The sequence below is a fragment of the Rhinoderma darwinii genome, chromosome 3 (assembly GCF_050947455.1).
Source record: "Rhinoderma darwinii isolate aRhiDar2 chromosome 3, aRhiDar2.hap1, whole genome shotgun sequence".
Classification (NCBI taxonomy): Eukaryota; Metazoa; Chordata; class Amphibia; order Anura; family Rhinodermatidae; genus Rhinoderma; species Rhinoderma darwinii.
In genome coordinates, this window is record NC_134689.1 from 256,664,126 (window position 1) to 256,690,130 (window position 26,005).

A 26,005-nucleotide genomic window follows, 5' to 3' on the forward strand; every position below is an offset into this window, starting at 1 on the left:
CCGTGTGTCATCCGTGTATGATGCGCGGCTGCGTGATTTTCGCGCAGCCGCCATCATAGAGATGAGGCTAGTCGACGTCAGTCACTGTCCATGGTGCTGAAAGAGTTAACTGATCGGCAGTAACTCTTTCAGCACCCTCGACCGTGCATTCCGATCACCATATCGAGTAACCTGTTGAAAAAAAAAGAGGACTTACCGAGAACTTCCCGGCCGTTGCCTTGGTGACGCGCCTCTCTTGACATCTGGCCCCACCTCCCTGGATGACGCGGCAGTCCATGTGACCGCTGCAGCCTGTGCTTGGCTTGTGATTGGCTGCAGCGGTCACTTGGACAGAATTGTCATCCCGGGAGGTCAGACTGGAGGAAGAAGCCGGGAGTTATCGGTAAGTCAGAACTTTTTTTTTTTTTTACACGCTCACGTATATTGTGATCGGAAGTCACTGTCCAGGGTGCTGAAACAGTTTAACTCTTTCAGCACCCTGCACAGTGACTGTCTCCTGCCGGGTTCGGTCAAAACGAGTTCCGCCGAACCCGGTAAAGGTCGGTTCGCTCATGTGTAAGACACTCCGTTCGGATGTTTGTAAACAGAAAAGCACGTGGTGCTTTTCTGTTTACATTCAGTTTGACAGCTCTTGCGCGAATCACGCAGTTCGCACGGAAGTGCTTCCGTGCGACCTTCGTGGTTTTCACGCACCCATTGACTTCAATGGGTGCGTGATGCGCGAAAAACTCAGAATTTTAGAACATGTCGTGAGTTTTACGCAACGCACTCGCGCGGCGCAAAATTCACGCATCGTCTGCACTGCCCCATAGAGTAATATAGGTGCGTACGACACGCGTGAAAAGCACGCGCGTATATTACGCTCGTGTAAATGAGGCCTAAGTGTAAGGGTATGATCACACGGCTTACGTGTGAAGCAGAAAAATACGAGGCTGACTTCAATAGAAATCTGCCTCTGAGGCTACATGGACACGTTGCGTATTTTGCTGTGGAAAATACACACTAAAACCACGGGAAACCGCAAGAAATTGGTTACTTTACATCGATGGTACTATCACAATATTGCTTATAGGGGATTTCGGTGCGGTTTTTATGTTTTGCTGTGTAAATCGCAGCGTTTTCATGCTGCAGGTTTTGCTGAGTATTTTTCCAGAACTAAGGAAATAAAATTCGCAATCGGAATCGTGGGATAAATTGACATGCCGCGGTTTTGAAAATATGCACCACTGGTCAATTTACGTCCCGAGAAATACCACAGCGTGGACATGAGATTCCGTGCAAATATGCGTGGCAAAACCACAAGTAATACGCATTGTGTGCATTGACCCTAGAAGCTTTTGTTTTTGAAGCAGATTTGCCAAGCGTATTTTAATTATGTTGTTTTTTAAAAAAAAAATACTTTTTGGCATTATCCATTGGAAATGTTACAAATCTGCTTCAAAAACGCCTCAAGAACTGACGTCACTTCTTTTTTACACAGCGTTTTATGAAACAGTGGCGTGAAATTACGTTTCATATAAACTACACAGGACTTTTACACAAACACCATAATATTAGACAGTGAATATCATATTTCACATGCAGATGTTTTTTTTAGTAGTAGATTTATTAATGCAAATCTATTTATCAGGCGAAAAAGAGGGACATAGGAATTTGGGTCAAAAGTAGTCCAAAAGGCAACACATATACACACATGAACACAGGCAGTACACACTATATCTAGGTGCACTTATTACTATGCGATTTTTAAATACAACAACAATAATTAAAATAATTATGATGATAATCACAAAAATATTAAGAATATAAAAACTATATGCAGATATCCCTCAGCATTTCAGTCATACCGCTGTTCTACCACGTGACGGCGCTACTCTTCAGTTTCCTCGGATTGCTGAGCGGCACCCAGCGCTTCCTGTTCCTTTAATAGTAATAAGGAAGAGTGATGTAGAATGACAGTTCCACAACAACACGATGGTACCCAGTATGCCGGGCAGCAGTGTGCGGTGAGGGTGGCACATAGACTGCGGTGCCCGGACAAAGCCTTGCTCACACGCGGAGGGTACATGGCATAGCATGGCTAGCTGGGCTCCCCCTCGGTTAAATGACTTCATTCTGACTGATAAACTGGGGAGCGGCACCTATGCCACCGTATATAAGGCCTACAGGAAGGTAACCGCTGCTCGGGACGGGTTTGGGTAGTATAAAGCAGTTCCTGCCCTCTGGGCATGGTGCCCACATCAGCCGCTGCCAGTTTCTCCAGATTGTCCCCATGTCTCGGGTGATACGAGTGTCTCTGGACCTGACGTATTTTCTTGTGGTGACGCTGAACCTCCGTGTATGACGCTGTCGGAGCTTTTGGACGTTTATGTGACAGCGGAAGTCCATGTATGTGTGGCCCCTACATGTATGTCAGCATATGATCGCTGCTCGGTAAATGTCAGGGCTGCAGGGCAACATGTGATCTTATCTTAGATAATATGAAGTGACTACTGGACGTGATGAGGCGTTTACTCCTTGCCTGACCCCTATTGTGTATTATCCTTGTAGTAGCCAGTCATGGACTGTAGCTGGTTTTGGCATCCTGTGTGACTTGGAGCTGCCTGGGAAGCACCAGGAGACTGGGTGTAATAGTAGACTTGTTGGCCTCTGAACAGTAAAGATGGCGGATGTGTTCGTTATACGAGAAGTACTGACGTTTTTGGATTGGGTCTGTCCCCAGTGACACTTTTTAGTAGAGATGTCTACTTGAGGCATTATAATTGCTGTACGGGAGACACCTGCATAATACGCCATCCGATGGCGCGTGCTATGATTATTTTTTTTGAACAGTATAGGACAACAACTGTCTATGAATCCACACAACACAGATCTATAATACGGCCGGGTACAAGAGGCCTAAATACGGGAAAGTTGTTTTGAATTGGGAAATATACTGTAAGGGTATGTGCACACACACTAATTACGTCCGTAATTGACGGACGTATTTCGGCCGCACGTACCGGACCGAATACAGTGCAGGGAGCCGGGCTCCTGGCATCATAGTTATGTACGATGCTAGGAGTCCCTGCCTCGCTGCAGGACAACTGTCCCGTACTGAAAACATGATTACAGTTGTCCTGCAGCGAGGCAGGGACTCCTAGCATCGTACATAACTATGATGCTAGGAGCCCGGCTCCCTGCACTGTGTTCTGTCCACTACTTGCGGCAGAAATACGTCCGTCAATTACGGACGTAATTAGTGTGTGTGCACATACACTAAGAAGCAGTAAAGTGGATGGCACTTCCCTCATACATTGGGAGACTACACCAAATAAAATACATAGGGCTGGTCTAACTATGTAAAGTGGAACCTATGCAAATTATAACCACCAACAAAAAGAACTAAAGCACAAAGATTATATAATATATATATATATTTTATTAATGTCCATATACATACACGGTTACAACTATTAGTAAAACAATATATCATTGTGCGGACATTACCCATGAGTCCCATCCCAGGATCCTATACTGTACAAATCCACCATAGCTGTGTAATAAAGTGCTCGTGCAAAGGATAGCTACCTCATGGTAAGTTATATACATGCAGACATCAACAATATCCACACATGAGGAAGGCCATACAATGTAAAGCAAGCCGGGGCATACAGACCACACAAGGGGGGACAGAAACCTCAATCTGCAGCATTTTGTCATGTCCAAATTAGTGTTGATGGGACTCTATTTTTTTTATAAACCCCAATGGGGCACATTTTCATAAATGTCGCTGGTTGCGTTCACCATGAACGTCATGTTTATCGAACAAAAGTTCTCCTGGTAAAGTTCTGTAGCTGTGTTCCTCTGGGTGCTATGAAACGCAAAAACTGCACCGTGTGAATAGAGTCTTAGAAATCTTCTTACTTTACATTGATGGTGCTATCACAATATTGCTTATAGGGGATTTATGGGTTTGTATAAATAAACTTAGTCTAAAAAAATACATATGTGTCTATGCGTGGTGTGTGTGTGTGTGTGTATATATATATATATATATATATATATATATATTTATATTAGTCTTCAATGAATTAGAATACCGTCAAAAAGTTTTTATTTATTTCAGTAATTCAATTCAAAAAGGTGAAAGTCATATATTCTATAGATTCATTACACACAGAGTGATCTATTTCCAGCATTTTTTTCTTTATTATTTTGCATTTCATTTGGAAATCTCGGTCCCAGAGTCTGGAGGAAGAGTGGAGAGGCATCAATCCAAGTTGCTTGTGTTCCAGTGTGAAGTTTCCACAGTCAGTGATGGTTTGGGGAGCCATGTCATCTGCTGGTGTTGGCCAATGTGTTATATCAAGTACAGAGTCAGCGCAGCGTCTAGCAGGAAATTTTCGAGCACTTCTTGCTTCCCTCTGCTGACAAGCTTTATGGAGATGCTGATTTCATTTTCTAGCAGGACTTGGCACCTGCCCACACTGCCAAAAGTACCAATACCTGGTTTAATTACCACAATATAACTGCACCAGCAAACTCACCTGAACTAAACCCCATAGAGAATCTATGGGGTATTGTCAAGAGGAAGATGAGACACCAGACCCAACAATGCAGACGAGTGGAAGGCCGCTATCAAAGCAACATGGGCTTCCATAACACCTCAGCAGTGCCACAGACTGATCACCTCCATGCCACGCCGCATTGATAACACCTCAGCAGTGCCACAGGCTGATCGCCTCCATGCCACGCCGCATTGATAACACCTCAGCAGTGCCACAGGCTGATCGCCTCCATGCCACGCCGCATTGATAACACCTCAGCTGTGCCACAGGCTGATCGCCTCCATGCCACGCCGCATTGATAACACCTCAGCAGTGCCACAGGCTGATCGCCTCCATGCCACGCCGCATTGATAACACCTCAGCAGTGCCACAGGCTGATCGCCTCCATGCCACGCCGCATTGATAACACCTCAGCTGTGCCACAGGCTGATCGCCTCCATGCCACGCGGCATTGATAACACCTCAGCAGTGCCACAGGCTGATCGCCTCCATGCCACGCCGCATTGATGCAGTAATTCATACAAAAGTAGCCCGACTAAGTATTGAGGGCATATACCGGACATACTTTTCAGTAGGCCAACATTTCAGTATTAAAAATCATTTTTTAAATTGGGCTTATAGAATATTCTGATTTTCTGAGACAAAATTTTGGGTTTTCATTAACTGTTACCATAATAATCAACATTAAAAGAAAAAAATGCTAGAAATAGATCACTCTGTGTGTAATGAATCTATATAATATATGAGCTTCACTATTTGAATTGAATTACTGAAATAAATTAACTTTTTGATGATATTCTAATTCATTGAGAAGGACGTGTGTGTGTGTGTGTGTGTGTGTGTGTGTGTGTGTGTGTGTGTGTGTGTGTGTGTGTATGTATGTATGTGTATATATATATATATATATATATATATATATCACACATGCATACACACACCTATATATAACTGAGGAGCTCCTAAGTGACTAGTATGGTTGCTGCTCCTAACATATACCTCCTTTTTGCTTTCCTTCTCTTAGCATGACACACGTGAAGTAGTGGCCATTAAATGTGTCAGTAAAAAGAGCCTCAATAAAGCTTCTGTGGAGAACCTATTGACAGAAATTGAGATCCTGAAAACTGTCCGTCATCCGCATATCCTTGAGCTGAAGGACTTCCAGGTCAGCCCCTGCAATGTTTTCTGGACTAGTAATTATTGAGAATGTTGCTTTCCCTGATTTTTTTTTTTTCTTCAGGCTTTTACGGTACATTGACTTAAATTAGGACAACTTGTGGCATACAAAATTGCTTCTTTAACCCCTTAATGTCATCCACCGTACATGTACAGCGTATGTGTGTCACAACAATATAATGCAGGCCAAGGTGTTGACACCCCCCCCCCCTTAAGTGGCCGGTGCCAGCTGATTTATACAGCTGAAAGGATTGGAGGTAAAAAAAAGTTGAATTCAAAAATAAAAACGAAAAATGTAAAAGTAAAAAATTTTTCCCCCATTTTTCACATAAAAGAAACATAATTGATATTGCTTTGTTGGTAAAATTCTGAGCTATTAAAACCAAATATGGACGTCGGGAGCAGTGCTGGGGTCCCGAGCAAAGCACTGACTGATGCTCTGGGGTCTCAAGCAATAGGCAATGTAACTGCCCCTTGCGGTCATGTTCTTGATAACACGCCGACACGGACAGCACAGGCCCTGAGTCACGTGGGCCCTTGTCGGCGCGTCATCATTATTAGAAAAGCTCCAGCACTTCCGGGAACAATTCATGAGGTTTGAACTGCACCATTTAGTACAGAATTTTAAATGAAAGTACATTATTAAGTGACTTCTTTTCACATAAATATATTATTGCAATGCAATTTATGTTCCCCAGATAACCCCCTTTAAGTAGTAAAATATAAAACAAAAAACTACATAAATCCGGTATCACTGCAATCGTATTGACTCGCAGAATAAAGTTGACATGTCATTTTTACCACATGGCGAACACTGTAAAATTTGTGTTTTGTTTTTTTTCCATTCAATCCCACAAATAATTATTTCAGTGCATTAAATGGTGCCGTTAAAAACTACAACTGATTCCACAATATATTTGTTGACGGATAAATAAAAAAAATAGCTTTTGGAAGGTGGGGAGAAAAAACAAAAACCCAAAAATGAAAATTGGCCTGGTCCAAACTAGACAACCCATTTTTTTTTAGAAAGAGACCAGCCAGCAATCATCTTATAGCCGCCGGATGCTATGGGCGACCACACACTACAGGAATAATGTGGTATTTCATAATGGCCTTTCAGAGATATGGGGGTCCAAGTAATCCATGGTCACATTGAGGGTATGTTCAAACGGCCGAAATGCCCGAAAAATCGGAAGCAGAACGCCACCAAACATCTGCCCATTGATTGCAATGGGAAAAACGGTGTTCTGTTTTGACGGGCCATTTTTTCGCACTGAAAAACGGCCGCTTAAAAAAACAGCAGCGAAAAAGAAGTGCTGGTCACTTCTTGGGACGTTTTTGGAGCCGTTTTTTATAGACTGTATTGAAAACCGCTCCAAAAACGTCCGTAAAAAACGCTGCGAAAAACGCAAGTGGCTAAAAAAAGTCTGAAAATCAGGAGCTATTTTCCCTTGAAAACAGCTCCGTATTTTCAGACGTTTTTTGCTAAGCGTGTAAACATACCCTGAGTCTTAAAGGGAATGTGTTGCTAGAAAAAAATGTATTTTTTTTTTTAGTTAAACAATTAGTGTGTAGGTGATTAAACATTGTGCTAATTTTTTTTATTTTTTTCACGAGTCAGGAAATATTATAAATTAGATTCTAATTTATAATATTTCCCAGTGCTGGTCACTAGATGGAGCTATTCCCAAAATTGCAGCATTGCATGTGGTAAAGCAACCACATTGCTTTATGCTGCAAAATTTGAGAAAACTCACTCGCTCTAGTGAGCTCTTAGAATCCCCCCCTCCTTTATCCTGGCTAGTGCCGGGAGCGACGAGGGGATTGAACGGTCAAACCTCCAACACTGTGTGTCGCCATTTTTTGAGCTAACACACAGTGTAGTAGGTTAACATACAGTAGTAAACACACAGTAAAACACGTACATACATAGAAATCACTTACCTGCTCCTGCCGCCGCCGGTCCGTCCGCTCGGTCTGCTACCGCCGCTCCAAGTGCACAAGTCCGGAAGCCGCGACCGGAAGTAGTAATCTTACTGTCCGGCCGCGACTTCCGGTCCACAGGAAAATGGCGCCGGACGGCACACAGTTCAACTTGGACTGTGTGGGAGCGGCGCATGCGCAGTTCCCACACAGACGGCGTACACCATAGTGGATGGAACGGGCCCCGTTCGCATTCACTATGGGACTGTATGTGCCGTATTCCATGTCTGTATGTGTCGTTAATCGTTAATAGGGAAGAAAAAGTTAAAAAATAAAAAAAAGTAAAACACAAACACACAAATAAATCTAAAAGTTTTTAATAAAACACTAAAATCAAACTGATGTAAAAAATTTTTTTTTGGTGACACTGTTCCTTTAAAAACAACGGCAGCTCTTAGTAAAGGCTTTTTGTTCTGGTTAATAGAGAGATAGCCCAACCGGTTAAACGCCCCACTATGATGCCTGGCATATGAAAAGGGGATGACAACCCCTCAAAGGCTATGTAAACTTTTTTTTTTTTTTTTTTTTAAATAAAAGCTATTTGGGATACAGCTGCTTTGTATTCTGTATACCGAGCAAATGTACCATGCGCTAAGACCTGAATCCGCCAGATCAACAGTACTGACGGGTTCAGTGACAGCAGGTCCTGAGTGTCTCTGACATGCAGGATCGAGCTATTATCCATCACATCTAAGTTTATAATGGTGCACATAGCTTTTTTTTTTTTTCTATAAACACCCGGAAAAGTATTAAAAATCTCCTCTTCTTTCCGCCTCATTGCTTGTACATTTGTATTTACTTGTATCTATTCTAGAGGATTATTCAGATCTATCCTGTTTTATTTTGTTGCATATGCTGGATGGATTGATGTGTCCCAGTGGGACCGAGATTACATATTTCTGATCACAGAGTACTGTCCTGGGGGAGACCTTTCTCGATTTATCCGAACGCGTCGTATTCTTCCAGAGAAGGCTACTCAAATTTTCCTTCAGCAACTAGGTAGGTCATTCTTATTATTGCAGCTGCTGTTTAGATACATCTCTTTCTCCTCTAAACAATATAAGCAAATAGTAGAGTAAGCAGTAAAAGTGGTTTTGCTCACATCTACTGTTCTAGTTCTAGAAGTCGTTTGAGGCACACAAGATCTTATATTAGAGAACTGCTTTATATGCAGGATATAAGTAGGAGATAAGCCGTGACATTTACAGATTACAAGAGGCTTATAGGGATAAAGAGAGACTGAACCACAGCTTGATAGAGTTTGATGTGTATAGAGTAGGGATGCACGATGCATCGAAACTTCGATACTGTTTCGATACCGTGCACCCTCAAACAGTTTGATACCGTTATTTCATGTATTTCGATACTAAGCTGTGTGGCCGCACAGCTTAGCACTGTAAGACATGAATGTATGAGAGCGGGGCTGCAGCTGTGTGATACAGCTATTGGCCCGCTCCTGAGTCCTGACAAGTGCGCGCGGTCAGCATGAGGTGATGCAAAACACTGCTCGCTCATTAGTGCAGCGCCGGCCGCATCACCTCATGCAGACCGCGTGCACTTGTTGTCAGGAGCGGGGCAATGGCTGTATTACACAGCCCCAGCCCCTCTATAACGGCGGAGATCAGAGAAACCTCTCATCTTCGCCGCTATTCCCCTGAATCCTGCTATCAAAGCTGACCGCAGCATTCAAAGGGAAAATGAGAAGGGGGGCTGCCCTTTGGATCGCATCACAGCGAATCCCTGTGACGCGATTTTTGGGCCATACCATATATGGGCAGACAGCCCAGGGTCCATTGAAGGACCCAGGGCTGTCTTACCATATTTCCTGTTGTTAGGGCATACTTAGGTATGTCCTAACAAATACCTGTTTACTATAAGTACACCGGCTAATGTACTGGCATATAGATATAGCAAAGTTTAAAAATAAAAAAGTAAAAACATAATTAATGTTAAATAAAAAAAATACACATACACATTTTTTACAACAAGCATTAAAATAAGTCTCAGTACATTAAATACACACATTCGGTATTAGCGCGGCCGTAATAACCTGCACAACAATTTTTTCCGTCATTTACGATGTGTACGCTATAAAAAAAATTGAAATAAAACGTCTTTCTTTTAATTATTAATGTAAGCGATCGCAGTAGTGAGCGCTCATCCCCATACATTACTGATAATAGCTCCTTGTGGAAGGTGCAAACGAGCGCCGATCAACGAGCTGTCTCGTTGATCGGTGCTCATTTTAAAGGGCCCAAATTGGCCGGTGTAAAAGGACGCTTAGACTGGGTAACAACTCACAGATGTATTAATGTCTAAGCAAGTAGTTGAACCCATAATGTGACCGTCATGTTGCTGCGTTGAGGTAGAAAACACAAGAATATGGGGGAACAGCCTTTTTATAGTTGTACGAATAGGCCTAAGAGCCAATGTAGATGTCAGGATCCAGGTGAAAGGGCAGGTAATGGGTGGGTCTGTTTGAGTAAGGCTGGATTCACACAAGCATGTTCGGTCCGTAAAGGACGGAACGTATTTCGGCTGCAAGCCCCGGACCGAACACACTGCCACTGCAGGGAGCCGGGCTCCTAGCATCATAGTTATGTATGACGCTAGGAGTCCCTGCCTCGCTGCAGGACAACTGTCCCGTACTGTAATCATGTTTTCAGTACGGGACAGTAGTTCCACACAGAGGCAGGAACTCCTAGCATCGTACATAACTATGATGCTAGGAGCCCGGCTCCCTGCAATGTGTTCAGTCCGGGACTTGCGGCCGAAATACGTTCCGTCCTTTACGGACCGAACATGCACGTATGAATCCAGCCTAAGGCTTTGGATCGTGAGCTCGAAGTGTAAAGGATCTGCCAGACACAGCTTCTGTGCAACGCCCATAGATAATCACTCTGCACCTGCTTCTATGTCTGTGAGACTGACTCCATCTTCCACCACTCAGGATGGCAGGCTTAGGAGTGGGAGAGCCTATCACAGCCTGGCCAGACGGAGCTAGTTCCCGCCCACTGTCTATTTATACCTGCCTTTCCTGTTCCTCCTTGCTTGTGATTCTTCTCTGCTGGTTTCCTGGCCCTGCTGCAGCGTCTTGAACTACTGACCCTCTGCTTGTTATTGACCTTTGCTTACTGACCACTCTTCTGCTCTGCGTTTTGTACCTCGCTCATCTCCTGGTTTGACTCGGCTCGTTCACCTCGCTTGTTGCTCACGGTGTTCCCGTGGGCAACTTCCCCATTTCCCCGGCTTCTTTGTACCCTTGTCTGTTTGTCTATCATGCACCTATTGAGTGTAGGGACCGTCGCCCAGTTGTACCCCGTCGCCTAGGGCGGGTCGTTGCAAGTAGGCAGGGACTGAGTGGCGGGTAGATTAGGGCTCACCTGTCTGTCTCCCTACCCCATCATTACACGAAGCTAATGAAAAATAATTATATAACATCCAGGACGAAGACTAATTTCTGATAATATACCAACTATAGGCAGGCAGAAGTAAAGATTACATATCCTATAAAATAACTTATGTTTTGTTTCCGCTTTTTTTTCTCCAGCAAGTGCATTGAAGTTTCTGTATGAGAGAAATATTTCACACTTGGATCTGAAGCCTCAAAATATTCTACTTACTAGCCTTGATAGGCCCCACCTTAAGCTTGCTGGTGAGTGTAGTCATTCTCAAGAAAGTACTGAAAAGTCCTTAAAGCAATGACCCTGGACACACTGCATACATAGACTTCACTGTACACAACATGTCCAGAGTCTCTGTTCTACAGATCTCAGGTCAAGGACCTAATTTTTTTGTATGTCGATTGAAAGTTTTAGCAGTCTTAGTTTTCAGTTAACATACCAGTAGTTTGATAAAATTTACACAGTCGAGTCACATTATTATGGCCACCTCCTACCTTTGACTTCGGCAGCGCATAGCCCATGAAGGAAGTGATGTGTCGTGGGCTGGCTTGGTGGGTATATAAGGTGTGCGATAGCTGTCTGAACACATATCACTCGTTGCCATGGGTATAAGGGGCGATTTATCAGCGTTGCAAAAAGGGATGATTATTGGCTTTAGGGCCAAGGGTGGCAGAATTTCTCAAACAGCGCAATTTGTGAACTGTTCGTGTGCTGCTGAGTTGAAAGTGTATCGTGAGTGGACAAATGGCACCATTGGGAATAATCGATGTGGAAAATGCGGAGCACCATGTGCCGTTGATGTGAAAGGTGAACATCGGCTACGAAGGTGCGCGAAGGCCGAACAATACACCGTGAAAATCAACCAGGGGGCAACCAGACGTGTGTATGTAAAACAACAGTTCAGTGAACCCTACTGCGTATGGGGCTCCGAAGCAGACAGATGGTCACTGTTCCTATGCTAACAAAGGTACATCGGAAAAAAGGCTTAATTTTGCACGCCAGTATCGGAATTCGACCACCGATGATTGGCAAAGGGTTGTCTTCTCCGATGCGTTACGTTTTCTGTTTCATCGAACGGATGGATGTTGTTGTGTCAGGCCAGAAACACGAGAGAACAAACACCCTGCAACCATTGCTGGAAGAACACAAGCTGGTGGCGGCAGCGTTAAGGTCTGGGGAATTTTTCCATGGCATTGTCTGGGCCCCCTCATTCATGTGGAAGACATTCTGAACCGATTTGGGTATGAATCAATAGTTTCAGATCTCGTCCACCCATACATGCTGTTTGTCTTCCCTGGGCCAGATGGAATCTTCCAGCAAGACAATGTGACATGTCACATGGCTAGAAACGTCAGACAGTGGTTGGAAGAGCACGACCAAGACTTCCAAGTACTTCCCTGGCCCTCTAATTCGCCAGACTTGAGCATCTGTGGGAAGACCACGATTGTCTTGTTTGCTCTATGGATCCTCCCCCACGCACCCTCCAGCAAATGTGGGGTGTACAGCAGTCAGCACGGCTCCAGATACCGGAGACAACCTACCAGCATCTTATTGAGTCACTCTCAGCTTGTCTAGCTGCTGTCCGTGCTGCACACGGTAGTTACTCTGGATATCAGCTGATGGTCATAATAATGTGACTCGACTGTGTAAGCATTAAAAAAAAATAGCTAGAAGTATTTTGATATTGTATGAGGAATTGTCATTGTTTAGCCAATGCTAACTAATCTTTTCTTAGTAAAAGTGATTGATTAATCTTTCCACTAGACTTCGGTTTTGCCCAGCACATGATGTCCCAGGATGAGTCTCAGTCACTACGAGGGTCTCCTCTGTATATGGCTCCTGAGATGATATGCAGTAAACACTATGATGCTCGAGTAGATCTCTGGTCTGTTGGGGTTATTCTGTATGGTAAGAAGTCTTAGGCTAATAATACTGTTCTACTGTTCATCTGATTTTCACACAACTTTCAGGATATGCTGAAGTCCCATATACATATTGCTGTATATGGATAGTCTCGGTATCTGGCATTCAATCAGATCAATTTTTTTATTCGTTTTTTAACAATACAAAGTGTGCAAATGGCAAACTCTATTCAGAAAGACCCTACCAAACCCTCATTCTCCAGGGACAATACAGATTCCAGAATTACAAAATGCATACAAATAGAGATTACAATTGTGGATGTATACACCAAGATTTGTATCTATTATGTATAGACCGAGAAAGGTAAATACATTAAATAAATCACCCTGCCTGCACATGTATAAGATCATATGTATTACTTTCAAAACACTATTGTTATCCAGATTAATTAAAGATTAGACTTCTTAAGAGCGAAACACCATCAAGTGGGCTTCTCTGCAGATATTGTAATGGAATACCAGTAGTCCATGGGCCCCAGATTATTTAAAATGTGCTTAATTTTTTTGTATACCCCTTTTTCCAATCTAATCAATGCATTTATTCTGGAAAGTAACTCAGGTTTAGTAGGAGTGGATGATTGAATCTAGTATTTAGTGATCAGTTTCCTGGCCTGATAGAGCATTTAGAAGAATGCCCAACGATATGTCACTTCAAGATATGTCGTCTCCCAAATGATCCAATATTCCGATTTTTGGCTCTGCAGTAATATAAACTCCATAGACTTGGGGGAATTTGTCAATCGTTCTACACCATTTTTCCGGAATAGAAAAGAGGCATATAGCATTAATTTATTCCAGCTCACGGATTTCTCTTTCTGGCGTACGAACAATGTAAATTAGGCGCATCTTACTCCAGCTCTGTTTTAAGACTGGCGGATGAAACCCCAATCTTAATACATTTCCCTCTATGTATCAGTGGTAGCACATCTCTACCAAAAAGGTCCCACCACTGTACGTTCCCATATCATATGCATTGAATGTGCTCCCTCAGGCCCACATCTAGAGCAATTGGAATAATTTCTAAGCCCTATTTTTTTGTAGGAATTGGGGAGTTATATACACCCTGTGACTAAGAAACAACTGGGAAAATCTACAAGCCTCACACAGTGATAAGGTGGGATTAATTGCCAAAGTTTCTGGCTATTTCTCCTCTGTAAGGGGTCCCACATCCCTTTCCCAATTATTTGTGAGCATCAAAGTGCATTGTCGATGGTATAGAGAAAGCAGAGTGGCGTGGGTTTCGTACAACCATTGATATTTATTTGTGTACATTTATACCTTGCGCCCATCTTAGTCCAGTTTTAACCACATTCCTTTTTGGATGATACCTCACATGAGTAGAAACGACTTACATTGTAACTTTGTCTAGACACCACATAAATTAAAGCTAGACATTGCCATACATTCTTTTTCAACACATGTTCCTAAAATAATGCAAAATCTGGGTTTATTTAGCTAAAAATAATGGTTCTCTTTAGGAGAATATGCAGAAAATTGAATAGCAACTGTGGAATAAAATGTTTGTTCTAGATACATATCTAGATATATCACTTGTCCTGTTTTTGTGTGCTCTGTGTATGTCATTAGTCACCTCTCTTTCATCTCAGAGGCTTTATTTGGGAGAGCACCATTTGCATCTAGGTCATTCTCGGAACTTGAAGAAAAGATAAGAAGCAACCAAACCATAGAGGTAAGACATGTGAAGAGGCGATGGACAAGCCGTATTGTCGATCGGCGCTCGTTTAAAAGTGGTAAACGCGGGATATATCTGCCCGTGTAGTAGTGTGTTCATATTGTATGTATGTCTGCACATTAGAAGCAGTGTCATACCTAGGTACAGACAGATAGCAGATATGTAAGATTCAGAAATGTGTCTTCAAAAATTGGGTTTATCTCCTTGGGAACAAACAACTGGACAAGTTAATATCCAAATAAGGCTTCGTTCACATCTGCTTCAGGTAGGGCTGGGCGATTTTGCCCAAATAATAAAATCTAGATTTTTTTTTTTTCAACAGTTTGTGCGATTTTCGATTTGAATCTCGAATTTCTTACTTTTTTTCTGTTTATTTAACAGTAATACCAAGAGATAATTGAATACATTTTCTGTATATAAATAACTTTTTAACATATATTGCTATAATAATTGTACGTAACTTCACAACTTTTAACTTCTGCAAATACTTTATTTTGTCATAAATACAATTGGAAAAATGTCTGTCTAATTGATTATAACTTCTGTGTTCCCCGGTAGGGAACAGGTTAACAGAATCTATAATCAATGAAGCACTGCGTGCACTAACATTCCTCTCTGCCCGTCACCACCTCAGCCAGTCTCCGACATTGCCGGATTCACACGACCGTGATTGGACCGTGAAATACAGTCCGTGTGTCTGCCGGATTTTGTGGGTCGATCATGGTACATGTGAACGGGACTCCTGGCATCATAGTCATTTAGGCTACAATCAAACAACAGTGAAAAAAAAATGTCCATTAAAGATTGATCAATGGTCAGTATTTCATGTCCATTTTGCATCAGTGTCAAATTCTCATCCATTTCCAGTCCGTCTTTCACTGGCGTTTACAAAAAAAAAGGATGGATTTAATTTGTCAGGGTAGATAGTGCCACAGTGCTAACATATAGTGACAGTGCCCACATAGTGGCACCCCCCAATATAGTTCCCATGTAGACTGCTACACCCCCACGTAGATCGTACCCCACCTTGTAAATTGCAGCACCACCCCCATCCGTTGTAGATAGCACCCCTACATGTAGATCGCAGCACCCCCCCTTCCTTGTTGAGCGCACCCCCACCCCTTGTAAATTGCAGCACCACCCCCTTCCCTTGTAGATAGCACCCCCCTTCCTTGTAGATCTTGCCGCTATAGCTGCCACTAGGAGACCCGGCCAGAGGTTGCCAACGCTTTGGCCGGGGATTCAGCTCCTAGTGGGAGTGGTGCGATGTACAAGGGGGTGATGCGATCTACAAGGTACAAGGGAGGGGGGTGCGATCTACAAGGTACCAGGGGGGTGGTACGATCTGCAGGGGGGTGCTATCTACAACGGGGCGGTATCTATAGGGTGGTGTGGCTGTGTACTAGGAGTCTCTGCTTCCCTGCGGGACTGCTGTTCCGTACTGTATCCAGTACAGCAGTTATGCGGGGAAGCAGAGACAGAACTGGGCAGAGCAGGCAGTGAGGAGGCGGCGGGGCGGAGCTTCCTCATGCAGCTTGGCGCGATGGCGCCACTAAAGAATTCTACGATTCTGTTAAAAAACAGAATCGTGTGAGTCCTTGAGGGCGAATTAATCGAATTAATTAGATTAATCACCCAGCCCTAGCGTCAGGGTTCCATTCAGGCATTCCGACTGTGCTTTCGGCCATAACGGAAGCCTGACTGAAACAAACGGAAACTATAGGTCCGGTGCAAATGGTTTCCGTTTGTCTCCGTTGTGCAAGGTTTCCGTCATTTTGACGGAAGCAATACCGTAGTGTACTGCGCTATTCATTCTGTCAAAATGACGGATACCAACGGAAACCATTTGCATCGAATCCGTCACCATTGAAATCAATGGTGATGCAAACGGAAACCTATGGTTTCCGTTTGTTTCAGTCAGGGTTCCGTTCTGACGGAAAGCTCAGACGGAACGTCTGAACGGAGCCCTGATGCAGATGTGAACGAAGCCGACATTCGGCTGTGCCCATGCACATTCGATTTTCGTATATCCCATGGAAATCGGCGAGACTTTCTTTGAACAATCTAGTGCGTATGACCAGCTTTACAGTAATCTAAGCTTGTGTAATCCAATACACACCTCTGCAAGTGACAACTTTCTGAGCCTCACTTTTGCTTCTCAATGTTTAGCTCCCAACAAGACCACGGGTTTCCCCAGAATGTCGTGATCTAATTCAGCGGCTGTTGGTGCGAGATCCAGCTCAACGGATTTCTTTCCCAGATTTCTTCAACCACCAATTTGTGGACTTGGAGCACATGCCATGTGTGGAGTCTTTGCAGAAAGCTGTAAGTAGCTTGTCTTTGCTATGCCCTTACCCCTTTTTTTTTTTCTAAATTTTGTTTATCTTTGGATGGCAATTATTACCATGATTATTTATTTAGTACCACTATATGTTTTGCTTTGTCTTCACCTTTAGCTGTCGATCTTTTGTATTTTATATACAGACTGCCTTTGTACTGGCAGCAGTAGAGAAAGATGGCACTGGAGAGCATTCAGCTGCCCTCACTTTGTACTGCCGAGCTCTAGAATACTTCATTCCTGCCCTGAACTGTAAGTTTTTTTTATGTTTTATTCTCTTACACACATTCTCAATTCACAAAACTTGGTTAGGGCTTCTGATACTCTTTCGGATACATGTTTTGTTTGTTTTTACATTCTCATGATTTGCCTGTACATAAGATGGGCAACATTGATATAGAGTACCCCATAGTTAGAAGTTTCTGTATTCCATAGCAATCAATTCAATATTTTTTTTATTAAAAATGTTTCTTCCATGTAAACCAGCTTATGTAGTAGTTACAGATGTTTAAGTTGCATACATTTATGTTTTAAAATATATTTAACTACTGCATTCTTTCTTGCAGATGAAACAGATGTTCGTAGAAAAGAAGCAATCCGTTCTAAGGTTATTTCTCACTGCCTGTGGCCAGATATCAACGCATACCCTGTGTCTGTCGTATTAAATGATAATATGCACCCTATGTTTAGTGCGCACAATGCAATATTGCACAATTTTTCAGCTAAAAGTGAAAGTTTTTTTGGTTTTGTAATCTTGGCGGTTTATTAGTTAAGTATTCATTTGTGCATGTTACAGGTTTGTCAGTATGTGTCCAGAGCTGAGGAGCTAAAGGTCCTGGTGTCCTCTAATAACAAGTGCCTGCTGCAACAGGGAATATCATCGTGGGTACTCTTGAAAGGTGAGATCTGGCACCTATTGATGGGCAGCTCAGAACAAACTGTAATTTTATTCTATATAGATTCAGTTTGTTATTTGTTTGTTTCTCATTAGATTTTTTTCTTATTCTGTATTTGTAAATGTAAAATAGCAAAACAACAGAACTAGTGAAGGATAAGCCAGGAGACTGACTTGGGTATTTTTGGAGTTGAAGAGCAAGTCAGTACAACACAGCAATAGGGGGCAGCAATGATAATGCAAAGTTTAAACAGTGGTAATATACTGGGATGTTGGGAATTGTGTCATCATATTGGCTATAAGGGTATGTTCACACGCAGTAGCAAAATACGTCTGAAAATACGGAGCTGTTTTTGCCTGAAAACGGCTCCTGATTTTCAGACGATTTTTTAACAACTCGCATTTTTCCCGGTGTATTTTATGGACGCTATTGGAGCTGTTTTTCAATGGAGTCAATGAAAAACTGCTCCAAAAAGGTCCCAAGAAGTGACATGCACTTCTTTTACGCGCCGTCTTTTGACAGCGACGTTTAAATTAACACCTTGTGGAAACAGAACATCATAAAACCCATTGAAAGCAATGGGCAGATGTTTGTAGGCGTAATGGAGCCGTTTTTTCAGGCGAAAATTAGAGGCGTAAAACACCCGAATTACGTCTGAAAACAGAGAGTGTGAACATACCCTTAGAAGGAAAACCACCTTCAAGATTCTGTAAATTTACACAATTTAAAGACAAAAACATTTAGCACCTATTCACTGCCACTACATTCAAACTCTATGGGAGTGACTGAAACAGCCAAACTCTGTTTTGGCTGGAATACCCCTTAGGTGTTACTGGAATATTTTTGTACTTTGGAGAAAGGAACTTAAAGGGGTTGTCCAGGAATACATTTTATTTCTATTTTAACTTAATGTGACATATAGAATTAACTTCCTAATATAATGTCTATTTATATCTTGTGGCGTTACTTCTAATGTGCGGTCACGTGACTGCACCCAGAGTACATTTTTCACTTCCTCTGACGTTCCATGTCTTTGCTCAGCCAGCACTTCCGGCAGACCTGAAGCACGGCGCGTCATCAACTAGATTTATTGACTAATACACAGGGATAATGGGGTAATACACAGGATGATGGGGGTTATATACAGGGATGATGAGGTAATACACAGGGATAATGGGGGTTATACACAGGGATGATGGGGGTTATATAATGGGGTAATACACAGGGATGATGGGGGTTATATACAGGGATGATGAGGTAATGCACAGGGATGATGGGGGTTATATAAAGGGATAATAGGGTTATATACAAGGATGATGGGGTCATCCCTGTATATAACCACCATCATCCCTGTGTATTACCCCATCATCCCTACGTATAACCCCCATCATCGCTGTGTATAACCCCCATCATCTCTGTGTATTACCCCCATCAACACTGTATATAACCCCCATCATTGCTGTGTATAACGCCTTCAACCCTGTATAGGATGTTGGGACTAATACACAGGGATAATGGGGTAATATACAGGGATGATGAGGTAATACACAGGGATAATGGAGGTTATACACAGGGATAATGGGGGTTATATACAGGGATGATGAGGTAATACATAGGCATGATGGGGGTTATATAATGGGGTAATACACAGGGATGATAAAGGTTATATACAGGGATGATGGGGGTTATATAATGGAGTTATACACAGGGACGATGGTGATTATACACAGGGATAATGGGGTAATACACATGGATGATGGGGTTATATACAGGGATGATGAGGTAATACACAGGCATGATGGGGGTTATATAATGGGGTAATACACAGGGATGATAAAGGTTATATACAGGGATGATGAGGTAATACACAGGGATGATGGGGATTATACACAGGGATAATGGGGTAATATACAGGGATGATGGGGTTATATACAGGGATAATGGGGTAATACACTGGGATGCTGGGGGTTACATACAGGGATGATGAGATAATACACAGGGATGATCAGGGTTATATACAGGGATGATGAGGTAACACACAGGGATGATGGGGACTACATACAGGTTGTATACAGGGATGATGGAGTTATATCATCCCTGTGTATAACCCCCATCATCCCTGTGTGTTACATCATCCCTGTTTATAACCCCATCATCCGTGTGTATAACCCTCAACATTCCAGTGTATAACCCTGATCATCCCTGTATATAACCCCCATCATCCCTGTATATAACCCTCATCCCCCCAGTGTGATTATTACTGCGTGTGTGTGACCAAACTGGTTAGAAGGTTAGTATGGGGTTTTAGAAAAGGCAAACCAAGGCTGGGGGACACTTTTTAGAAAATATTTTTTCCCTGGCCAACCCCTTTGAGGCACTTTTAATACGCCAATGGTCGGGCAAACAAGCGTTTATATGAACACTCATTCTCGATCATTTCCCTGTGTAATCAGGGCAACGATCAGCCTAAGTCCCATGCACGCAACCGTGCTCGTAATCACGGTACGTGATCGCGGGCATTGCAGGAGACGGACAGCTCCCTGCATTTTCGGCGTGTGTTTCCATACAAAGTATGGGAGCACGGACCATAAAAAGCAACAGATAGAACATGTCCTATCTTTTGCGGTACGATTCTACGGCCTGGACACCTTCCCGTAAATAGGTATCCGCAATTACTGACGATATTTACGGTCGTGTGCTTGGGATCTAAGAATGAGCAAATGCTTGTTTATAGGCTGATCTGCGTTTATATGCAGAATCAAAAATCATCGTTGTTGGCAACCTGTCTCCCTGTGTAATCAGGGAGATGCGCTGCCGACATTATGGAAATCCATGGGGACGAGCGATCGGAGTAACGAGTGCTCATACCTATACATATCCAATCATTGCTCGTTGATCGGCGCTCGTTTACATGCCCATGTCGGGCCGTGTATTAGTACCCTAAGGCTGGATTCACACAGTTTTTTGCAGGCGGAAAATCTGCCTCAAAATTCTGTTTGGAATTTAGAGGCAGATTTTGCTCTGCCTGCACGCCGATTTTTGCGGCCATTGAGCGCCGCGGGCAAAAAATGCTGTGAAATACGCTTTCTCTGCCTCCCATTGCTGTCAATGGGAGGTTAGAGGCGTAAACGCCCGAAGATAGGGCATGTCCCTTCTTTTACCCGCGAGGCATTTTCGGCTGTTTTTTGGCGTGTTTTCCAACGAGGTTTTGGTGTAAAAAAACTAGTCAAAAAACTCTGTGTGAACGCCCCCTAAAAGTACAAAAATTCTTATTGGTTTTATTAAAGTATCAATGTTATAAGTTGTTTCATCTTAATGTGTATATTTTTATATTTGGTGAAAACTAATTAACTCCTTTTTTTTTTTTAACACATTCATCAAGAGATGTCTCAGGACAAGCCACGTCTGTTTGCTGCTTTGAATGTGGCCTCAGCTGCGGTAGCGAAGGTATGAAGTCAGAAGTAGAAAGTAGCGTAAAAGTAGATAATCTGCGAGAACTTCCTTCTATTCCTTTTATTGTCAATGTCCTCGCAGGATGAAGATGGCATGGCTGCAGATGCCCTGGATCTATACCAGCAGAGTCTGGGGGAATTGATATTAATGCTATCTGGTGAGTGGAAACATTTTGTGTTGTGTGAATAAAAAAAGCTATGCAATGCTAAAGCCAATATTGCTTTCTGACTTTTTATAATACATGCATATGATGTCTGCTTTTGGTTTTACAAATGTGAAATTTGAAGCCCAATTTTTTTCTTGCTATTTCTGATATGTCCACTAGTTGTGGACAGGCCTTATTAAGAAGGGATTTCCCTTTTCGTGACATGAGTTTATAGACAGAGTAAATAATATCCAGATTTAGATCTATATTTTAAAAAGGTTGCTCAATATAGATGTCGTAGGGGGATTCGAGCAGGGCACTCCCATTCTATGTGCCAGGGTGGAGAGCTGCTAACAAGCAACAGCTCCTCTTCTGGCCGGCTATGTAACACTGCATTTTTCCTGCAGAGCTTGAAGGGGAAATTATCAGTTGATTTTGGCAAAGGAGTTAATGTCACCTGTTTACAAGGGATCTTGGGAGCCGGACCCATGATGATCAGCTGATCGCCATGACCGCTCCCACATTGTGAGCAAGCCACTAATAAAATGAAAAAGATCCAAATTGTGTGCGTACTTGATGTTCATGCAAGTCATAGCGTCAGCCTCATATCAGACTTTTCTGTGATTTACACTTGTACAAAGAGATGAAGCGTGCAGACACCATTATGTACACGCTGAAGTAGCGTCTGTAAAACGGAACATATGATGAGCTGCTTATATGACAAATCAATTACGTAGGCTCTGCTTTAAGGACTGCGTAGTGTGGATCCGTGAGATGAAGAATAGCCTGGGAGTAATCATCTCATATATTGGCAGTTATCCAACTTTAGAGTCTGCGACATATGTGGCCCATATTAAAGCTAATGGCATAAGGACTTTTCTTTGCTACATCATGTTGAACTCTGCATTTACATATAATGCAGCTGATAAAAGGGTCCTCAAAACTGTTGCAAATTGTGTGCATTATATTCGTCAATTTGCTCTATTTGAGAGAATTATAACAACACCTACATCACACTGCAATTTTCATTCCATAGGGGCATTACAGGGGAGCGGCAGGTTTGCAGCAGCTTTGCAACATATTAATGCATCTTACTGCAATTTTTCATGCAAAATTTTAAAATAAAAAATTCTCTGTGGTGTTGCGTGTTGCGCTTCTTTTACAATTTTTTTTGTTTTATTAAAGGGAAAAATCTAATTTACACTGCATGTTAGAAAATGCATTCATTTGCATGCGGCGTTTGCCTTAGGTTTTGCAATACAGAAGCAGTTTGACTGCCAGTATTTGTGAACCTGCCTCTAATACATCCCTTTTTGCAATCAATGTATTCCACATTTAGTTTCCATGGATGCAGACAGGAAACATAGATACTTAGAGCCTGTAAAAATAGCTGCAGCAGTATTTCTTGGGCTAAAGACAACGAAAACCTCATTCTGTTCCTTTTGAATGGTAGAAATGGTATTAAAATGAATGAAAGGTTGTTACACCAACGTCTCGTCAGGAGTCTGCACACCAAAGCCAATTCTTCACAGCGTTTGCTGGTGGCCGGGGGTATCCCCTGGCTATGTAAGTGAAAGGTTGACTAGTAAGTGAATACCATTTCTGTAGTCTGTGGTATATCTCCCTTTATAATATCCAGAGAACTGTGATACACATTTATAGTTCTGCACTTGTTTTTGCCAATTTAAATAAGTAATTGTTAAAAAAACATGAAACATTATTTTGCCCAAGACTCTCAGGAGCAAAGGTAGGAAATATTAAATCAAACCTGTTTGGACCTTAGAGTCGGGTCTGCACCCGGACTGGGACTAGATCCCATTACACAGTGCTGCTCCATCTTGGACTTCTTTACATATTGTAAAAATGTCACCCAGCACTTTACACTCATGGACGCCTTCATGCAATTGTGCATCAATGCGTTGTGCAAAACATTTTGTAAAACCTCATGTTTGTGGCTAAAAGTCTAAACCAAGCTGCGCATCTGCTAAAAAAAAAAAAGTTTAGCCACTTATGCCTATGTCTACATGCATATCTTCACATATGCACCAGAACTGTTTAAACCGGAGATTAAGATGCCGGTACGCATACAAGTCACGGAGTCTACAAACTTCGTTAGGAGGGGATTAGATATGTAACAGCCAGGTCTTATAATTTTGGGAGAGTTTAGTGTACCATTGTTTGGTGTGGCGTGCAGGGCAGCCTGCCTGATCTAATAGTATGGGTGTGACTAATAGGCTGTGATCTGGCAAGATACAAACTGGCACATTATTTGAAGCTTTGGTTGTGTGCAGTGATAACACTGAGCAGCCACTCCCCTCAAGACTAGTGGGAGTGGCTATCACTATTTAATGCACCTGAGCCCTCTCCCTCTGTAGCATTTTTTTACTTGTCTGCATCCTGTTGGGATCTGGTGTCTACCAACCCATTTAGTAAGTATGGAATTTTTCAGTTTATTTTTTTTTAGATATGTAACTGCTCATTTTTTCACCACTGTAGTAAGAAAAGAAAAAAAAACACCACCCCTTTAAATATGACAGTCAGAGAGCACTTATGCTCTCTGATAAGAGTGTTGATAACATGCAGACAAGTTCCTATATCTCTTCCCATTGTGTGCCTGATAATTGCACCTAAATACATTTTGTTGAGGTCTTCTGCTTTTATTTTGTTCTGTTGTAGCTGAACCAGCCGGAAGAAGACGTGAGCTGCTGCACGCTGAAGTAAGTACAAGAGTCAGACAGTGATGGAATATAGTCATATAGTGGGAGAAACTCAAACTGAAGGAAAGAAATTGGGGTACATATTTCCTGTATACCGTAGAAACCTAAAATGTCATTTTATAATTTTTCAATGTATTATATTATCAAGTTTGGCGCTTATTAAACCACAACTATTCAAATATTAAATATATATGTATATACGTCCTACATAACTGCCTATCCACAAAGTGAGTTTCAACACTGCAAGTCTGCAAAAGTAGATTAGAGATGCACTGCACACACAAGGTGGCAGCCTGCCATACGAGAACATCATTCTGCATGGTATTAACTATATACCCATCCATTATACTGACTATTAGACAGAAAAGAACACAAGTAGAACCATGATCCATAATCATTTGGCTCTTCTTCCTCTCTGAATCGACATGTGCTTATCCTGCAGATTCAGACACTGATGAAGCGAGCAGAGTTTCTAAAGGAGCAGGTATGTAAAGTACAATAAGGCCAGGATCACACACACAGTTTTTGTGGCTCAGAAGTGGACAGTAAAGAAAAGAGATGCATCAGTGAAAAACTTCCACAAAACTGTGTGTGATCCGGGCCTAAAACAACACATCAGCTACATGTGAAAGGATGGCTGTTGCTATTCAGAATCTAAAAGTCAGGTGATCTCTTCTATGGGTTTTCTGCAGATCAAAACTTCTGATTGGAGGTCAGAATCTCTCGGACAGGAGATGCTATCGGAGTCTGTGCGAAGTTGTAAGTCTATAAAATTGCTACTTTTCCACTTTTTTTTTTCTTTTAAAATAAAGGAAACATACCAGAAAATAAGGGGAATGCTATGTTAACTAATGCTGCAGTAGGGGGCAATGAGCTCCTGAACACTGCTGATGGGAAAATACCCCTCTCGATCTCTGCATTATGTCTGAAATGCCTTCCTCTCTCTTTTTCAGCATGTTCTCTGCAATAGCCGCAATGTGGGACACTAACTTGGATGGTATTCTTTACCTATGGTTGTGTGTTTTAGTGATATTATGTGTGAATTAAATTATTTTCCAATCTCTGGTGCATTATTTTTCATGTTTCTCTACAGCCGACACTTGGCTAGTATCACACATTTACAAGTTGGATGAAAGAAACCTTGCACAATACCCTCTTAGCTTGAGTTACTGTAAATGACTTATATCATAAATCTCCACAAGAAAACAGAATAATCACAACAATAAACTTTTCAAAGAGTTCTTTTAATATCAAGTAGTTAGAAATGCAGTTGCTAGTAGAAACCACTGGTACAAAGACTCACAGTTCTAAACAAAACCACTGTAGAGCGAGGCATCCGGGCTAGGGCACTCTCTCAGCCCTCTCCAGTTACTACGCCAAATAGGTCATTTGAGTTTTGCAAGGATAGGATTTAGTATTTGGAACAGTGCAGACATCTAACACGATTTTCCAGCGATGTATATACCAGGGCCTGATTGTTATGTTCTTTATTCCCTTCTACGTATATATAGCATTATTTGGCATACAGTACTGTGAAAAAGAATTTGCTCCAGATGTTTTATATTGATCACACTGAACTTTTTCCAATCTATAAACAAACTATTATGTTAGACATAGAGAGTATGATGCAGTCATTTTTTAAGATCTACAACACGTGTACCACCCGTTTGAAGAAGTGACTTTAAGGCCTCATTGATACCAGCATGTGTAAAGAAGGACAAAATACAGTGC

General features: G+C 42.2%; 1 protein-coding gene across 1 annotated transcript; it reads left to right on the forward strand.

The window, feature by feature from the left end:
* The first annotated feature begins 1,918 nt into the window (after positions 1 to 1,918).
* On the forward strand, positions 1,919 to 25,336 carry ULK3 (unc-51 like kinase 3). Its single transcript, XM_075857798.1, has 16 exons — positions 1,919 to 2,172; positions 5,572 to 5,712; positions 8,585 to 8,705; positions 11,257 to 11,361; positions 12,875 to 13,018; positions 14,640 to 14,722; positions 16,895 to 17,050; positions 17,210 to 17,315; positions 17,630 to 17,670; positions 17,860 to 17,962; positions 21,342 to 21,406; positions 21,494 to 21,569; positions 24,234 to 24,274; positions 24,717 to 24,758; positions 24,967 to 25,033; positions 25,228 to 25,336. Exons 1-16 carry the CDS (start codon positions 2,077 to 2,079, stop codon positions 25,242 to 25,244), a joined length of 1,404 nt encoding a protein of 467 aa, XP_075713913.1. The 5' UTR covers positions 1,919 to 2,076; the 3' UTR covers positions 25,245 to 25,336.
* Positions 25,337 to 26,005: the final 669 nt, after the last annotated feature.

Bases quoted from the DNA above. Each gene is read 5' to 3' on its own strand.
- ULK3 (XM_075857798.1), top strand. From the start codon at position 2,077: ATGGCTAGCTGGGCTCCCCCTCGGTTAAATGACTTCATTCTGACTGAT. The intron at 2,173-5,571 runs GTAACCGCTGCT...TCCTTCTCTTAG, and splicing joins TATATAAGGCCTACAGGAAG to CATGACACACGTGAAGTAGT. The intron at 13,019-14,639 runs GTAAGAAGTCTT...CTTTCATCTCAG, and splicing joins TGTTGGGGTTATTCTGTATG to AGGCTTTATTTGGGAGAGCA.